General features: G+C 37.0%; 1 protein-coding gene across 2 annotated transcripts in view; it reads left to right on the top strand.

Annotated features, from left to right (window-relative positions):
* Positions 1-416: 416 nt before the first annotated feature.
* LOC107752837 (complement C4-like) overlaps positions 417-6,054 on the top strand; it is a 25,234-nt gene continuing 19,596 nt past the window's right edge. The window contains exons 1-10 of one of the 2 annotated variants that reach the window (XM_016568903.1): positions 417-569; positions 1,585-1,771; positions 2,012-2,183; positions 4,052-4,122; positions 4,430-4,518; positions 4,713-4,795; positions 4,935-5,022; positions 5,447-5,567; positions 5,673-5,802; positions 5,933-6,045. In XM_016568903.1, coding sequence (XP_016424389.1) covers positions 493-569; positions 1,585-1,771; positions 2,012-2,183; positions 4,052-4,122; positions 4,430-4,518; positions 4,713-4,795; positions 4,935-5,022; positions 5,447-5,567; positions 5,673-5,802; positions 5,933-6,045 — 1,131 coding nt within the window. In that variant the 5' untranslated portion in view covers positions 417-492. Of the gene's footprint in view, positions 570-687; positions 832-1,584; positions 1,772-2,011; positions 2,184-4,051; positions 4,123-4,429; positions 4,519-4,712; positions 4,796-4,934; positions 5,023-5,446; positions 5,568-5,672; positions 5,803-5,932; positions 6,046-6,054 lie in introns of those variants that run through there. The other variant, XM_016568902.1, reaches the window with a different exon arrangement.

Raw genomic sequence — 6,054 nt, 5'->3', positions numbered from 1 at the left:
GCTCAGGTCAACACTTCTCAGTTCTATACTTTTCTTTGTTTTCGTTTGAAAGAAAAAAGTAAAATCCTTAACCTTTCTCTGGAAATAAACTGAACTTAATTTCTTTTAAATCCACATGATTTTCAGAGAATGTTTCAACTATATCCAGTGAAAGACCATGGACCTAGATAATATCGACTGACTTTGTACTACATTTTCAAAATTTACCACTAATCCAAACAGAATTGAGCCAAAGCACATCAAATCATTGATTTGTTGCCATATTTGTCTAAATTTCTTTCAAATCACATGACTTTGGAGAAGACATTTTAAGTATGTATCCAATGAGAGAGCAGAGACCCTAGTTGTGCAATGACAGAACTCTGATAACCCCCATTAATCTCCATAATAACATTCACTCAGTTCCTCTTGTGCAACATTTGCATAGCAGAGTTGATAGAACAAAATGTGCTTGAAATTATCTGCTGCTCACACAGGAATAACACACTCACCATGGAGGTGCACATGCGTCCTCTTCTCTATCTGATGCTGTGCATGTGCTGTGCTGTTCAGGGAGAGAACAGAAAGAGGCAAGTATTAAATATAATATTATTATTATTATTATTATTATTACTTGTAGTAGTAGTTACATTAGTAGTAGTGATGGCACCTAGGCTGCGCACCTTATTATTATTATTATTTTTGCATAGCAGAGTTGATAGAACAAAATGTGCTTGAAATTATCTGCTGCTCACACAGGAATAACACACTCACCATGGAGGTGCACATGCGTCCTCTTCTCTATCTGATGCTGTGCATGTGCTGTGCTGTTCAGGGAGAGAACAGAAAGAGGCAAGTATTAAATATAATATTATTATTATTATTATTATTATTACTACTTGTAGTAGTAGTTACATTAGTAGTAGTGATGGCACCTAGGCTGCGCACCTTATTATTATTATTATTATTATTATTATTATTATTATTATTAACCAATAGCCACGTAGGTATTTAGGTATTGTTTTAGGCTACTGTTGTAGGTGATGCATGCTTATTAAAATCTTGCTAATAGTTAATGCAATTTCATGGCAGTGTAATGTAATAAAAGTTGCAGCCAGAATAATGAATTACAATAGTTTTGAAGAGGCTTTACCACACTGTACATCAAGATGAGGATAAGCTTGGTGTTTAGCTTCCACATCCTTGTCCTCAAAAGTGATTGTTAGTCAGGACATGTAGTCCTCCACCAGCCACTGCAAACTCATTGGGCCCTATCATGCACCCAGTGCAATGCGGCGCCAGGCACGACGCAAGTGTTTGCTAGTTTCAGCCCGAAGCAGGTATCATTTTCACATCCTGTGCCACATTGTTTAAATAGCAAATGCACCCATTTGTGCGCCCATGGGCATGCTGGTCTGAAAACAAGGTGTGCTCAGGCGCATTGTTGGCACGTTGCTATTTTGAGGCAACTGAAATAGACTGCGCCATTTGACCAACTGAAACCTGGTTATGTTTATAAATCATTTTTTAGCAAAACTGAATTGAGTTTAATGAAATTGTCTTGGTTTCTGTGTGTGTGTGTGTGTGTGTGTGTGTGTGTGTCAGATTCCTAATCACTGCACCGAGTGTTTTTCATGTTGGTGTGAAAGAACCCGTATGGATTCAGTTGGGGGAGGCATTGCTTGGCAAACCCGTGTCCTGTCAGTTAGAAACAGAGATGCGTGTTCCCATGTCTGCACGGGAGACCAAAACAATCAGCAAAAAAGGCCAGTTTGAAGCAGTGACTCTTGAGGTAAAGTGTAATAAATGTCTAAATGAATAGAAACATTCTCATGTAATTTAAGACCAAGACCAGAAGTTTATTTTAGCAGGACACAGAATAAGTAGTTAGATTTGTAGATGTTGAAACGCCATTTTCAAATTATAGAATAAAAATGACAAAAAAACAAATGATATAAGGATCTATACACATCCTGTCATTTTAAATAAGTTACAGTGTATGAGGCTCATTTCTGTGTATTTCCTTTTTAAGGTATTTGAAAATAAAATTTCGGACCTGAAATCGATAAATGGAGAGCCTCCCTATCTCAACCTGGCATGTGAAGTTGATGGTCAGAAATGGCAAACCCGTGTCTTGGTCTCCAAACATAGTGGCTACATCTTTATTCAGACAAACCAACCCATATACAACCCCACACAGAGAGGTACAATTAACATGTACTAATGAGCCAACAGTAAGAAAACTAAACTGAAGCTCTACCAAAACTGAAACAAAAATCCAAACATACAAGAATTATATACAACAATAAACATGACTGCATCACAGTGTGACATCTTCCAAATGTGTATGAAAAATAATGTAGATGACACTTAGTATCCACCGTATAATAACATAAGAATGAGAATTTTTCCCAAGACTTTAGTTTTTTTCAGTTTAGTTCTTGTATCATTTTGTTTAGTTTAAGTTACAGTAAAAGTACTTAAAGGAATAGTTCACCCCAAAATGAAAATTACCCCATGATTTACTCACCATCAAGCCATCCTAGGTGTATATAACTTACTTCTTTCAGACGAATACAATCGGAGTTATATTAAAAAATCCTGGATCTTCCCATTTTTATAATGGCAGTGAATGGTGGTTGAGATTTTGAAGCCTAAAAAAGTGCGTCCATCCATCATATAAGTACTCCACACGGCTCCGGAAGGTTTATAAAGGCCTTCTGAAGTGAAGCGATGCGTTTGTGTCTAAAAAATATCCATATTTAAAACTTTATAAATCATTATCTCTAGCCTAATACTGTATGCACATTCACAAGAGAGTGGCGTCCAGTGGATGGTGGAGGTGTAGCGTATAAGCTCCGGTGAGAAGTGACGAACACGGAAGCACAGAGGAGAGAGCAAAACAAAACACAGGTCACAAATTATTAAGTAAAAGATAAGTACAAAACAAGGATTTGTAAAGAAAAATTGCAGAGGATTTCAACATATGCCAAGAGGAGACTGGTTTTCCTTTGCTGTGAACAAAACTTGGTTCTCGCAAGACTAGCATATTCTCACCGGAGCTTACGCTACACCTACGTCCTACGTCATCCGCTGGAACGCCACTCTCATGAATGCACATATGACAGTTAGCGGAAGCTAGACATTGCGGTTTATAAAGTTTTTAATATGGTTATTTTTCTTACACAAATGCATCACTTTGCTTCAGAAGGCCTTTATTAACCCCTCGGAGCCATGTGGAGTACTTTTTACGATGGATGTATGCACTTTTTTGGGCTTCAAAATCTCGACTCTTAGGGCCCTATCATACACCCGGCGCAATGCAAGTGTTTTTTGCTAGTTTCAGCCCGACGCAGTTGTCATTTTCACGTCCTGCACCACGTTGTTTAAATAGCAAATGCATTTGCGCCCATTTGTGCACTCATGGGCATGCTGGTCTGAAAACGAGGTGTGTTCAGGTGCATTATTGGCGCATTGCTATTTTGAGGCAACTGAAATAGACTGTGCCATTGACCAACTAAAACCTGGTCTAAAGTTTTTTTGTTATTTAAAGAGCGTGTTAGTATAGGCGGGTCCACAGCGTGCGTACACTCTGCTTATTACACACTCAGGGACGCACAACAGCACACAAACATGCCAAATATTAAAAATTAAAGGATTACAATGTAAAAGAATATTATTGTGTAGGCTACTTAAATATAAAAATGCCTACATGTCATAATGGAGAGTCATGGCATGTATCAGAATTAGGCTACCTATTTGCTCGCGCGCGCACGAGCAGCTCCGTTTCCTCTCTGGAGATGTGTTCTGTCTTTGCGCTTGCAAATTCCGCTGTGTAAATAGCAAATCCGCCATGGCACGAGCGCAACTGGCTCTTAAAGGGAATGGGAGATGAGACTCTGATTGGTTTATTGCACGTTATGCCCAAAACACACCCATTCTCATTAAGAGAATAGGGGCAACCCTTTTAGACCATGCACTGGGCGCGCCGACCGTTTTCCCCATCGTTAAACTAGCAAAAGTGGATTTGGTTTACTGCTGTGTATTTAACCTGGTTATGTGTGTTTCCCAGTTTGGTTCAGGATCTTCACTCTGGACCACTCCATGCGACCAAAATCAGAGATAGTTTATATCTATATATATGTAAGTAAGAAAGTACGGTTACACTTTATTTTACAGTGGCCTTATTACAGTATAACTGTACATTTAAGCACTGAGTACTATTAATTAACAACATGCACATATGATTAGGGTTAGGCTTTGGTTTAAGGTTAGTTGCATGTAATTATGCATCATTTACTCTTATTACTATAGTAAGTACATGTAGCATGTGTAACAAAAACCAAAATAAAGTGTTACAGAAACTGCAGTTTAAATTCTTGCCATCATTCATTGAGCAAATTAAGAAACTGGAGTGCCCTGTCTAACTGAACTTTATCTATATCCTCAGAATTCTGATGGGAACAAGATCAAGAAATCAACATACAAAGTTTTAGGTGGCGTTATGTCAAAGGACTACCGCATCCCTGATATTTCAAAGTACAGTCAATCTCAATATCAAGTCAATATCAATATCAATAACAATATCAAGTCATTATCAAAATCTTGTAGCATAAAAAGTGATGCTTATGGAAATAAATATTAGCATGCTCTTCACTCTTTTAAGATGACACCATTGTGCAGCTGCTATATTTATTTCAGTCCATATCAGACTTTTAAATCAATCTCTCTAGACCTGGTGTATGGAAGATTACAGCACATTACAAAGGTGATGAGAAAAATGCTGCAGTGCGTGAATTCAAGGTCCAGAAGTTTGGTAAGTGAAATTAAACAATTAGATATGAACATGCACATACAGTATATTCTTACTATTATAAATATCTATAAAAAATAAATATATCTTTATTTACAGATACTATATTGCATCTAACTCAAATACAATGCCTTTTTGTCAGTTCTTCCCAGCTTTGGAGTTTCTATTCATTCAGAGAAAGCCTTTCTGCTTGTGAATGCTGAGATATTTACATTCACCATTAAAGCCTTGTAAGTTCACATTCAGATTAAATAATGGTCTTAAAGGGATAGTTCACACCAAAATAAGAATAAATAAGAATTTGGACATTAGAAGAGTTCAGATGCAAAAGCCTCTAAATGCCGTCTGAAATTTTCTTCTAAAATGGGCATTTTTATCAGGCTCCTATATTTATGTTCAGTTATTTCACTTTAATTGCATAGAAAAGGACCTATACATTGCCATTAGAGTAAAATTACTGAACCTAAACATAGCAGCCTGATAAAAATGCTAATTTTAGACGAAAATTTCAGATTGCATCTGAACTCTTCACTTACTCATCCTTATGCTATTCCAATCCTGTCTGTGGTGAACTATTCTTTTAAATGTATTAACATGAAATTACAAAATTTGAGACAGTAGTTTGAAATGTCTTTTTTTTCTCTCATTTGAAAGATACACATATGGCAAGACCATTGATGGTGGTTTCCACTGTCGGTTTGGGATAAAAAAGGACGAGTCAGAGAATAATGCTGGAGAAATCGAATTCATCAAGGGACTGGAGAAAACTGGATCTGTGAGTAGAAACCATCACTTCTTGAGTCTCCAGGATGAATAAGTACATTAACAGATTACTATACTGATTGATCACTCTTTAATATTGTGTCTTCTCCTTTTTTAGGTGAAAGGAGGCCATGCTGAGATTACAGTTAAAATGTCAGACCTCAGTCAAAAACTGAATTCCACATTAGAGGAATTGGAAGCGACTCAGGCCCAATTCTACATTGCTGTCACAGTCACGGATATTTTAAGTAATCATATTTTAAGATTAAGTTCATTGAACTTTTAAAGGTCAAAAATGCAACCAAGATTAGCTTGTTAAAATTGACAACTTTTCATAAGTTAGTTCTTAAACTAAAATGACTGTGCACCTCTTATAAGGTGGTGAGGTACAGGAATCTGAAGCTTTCCTTCCCGTTGTTTTGAGCCCGTACAATGTGGATCTGTCTCGGACAAGATCATTCTACACACCTACATTCCCTTTTCAAGCAGTGGTAAAAAAA

Source organism: Sinocyclocheilus rhinocerous, unplaced genomic scaffold (genome assembly GCF_001515625.1).
Source record: "Sinocyclocheilus rhinocerous isolate Xijiao unplaced genomic scaffold, SAMN03320098_v1.1 scaffold771, whole genome shotgun sequence".
NCBI lineage: Eukaryota > Metazoa > Chordata > Actinopteri > Cypriniformes > Cyprinidae > Sinocyclocheilus > Sinocyclocheilus rhinocerous.
Note: the sequence above shows the minus strand (reverse complement) of the source record. Positions and strands in the feature narration are given on the sequence as shown.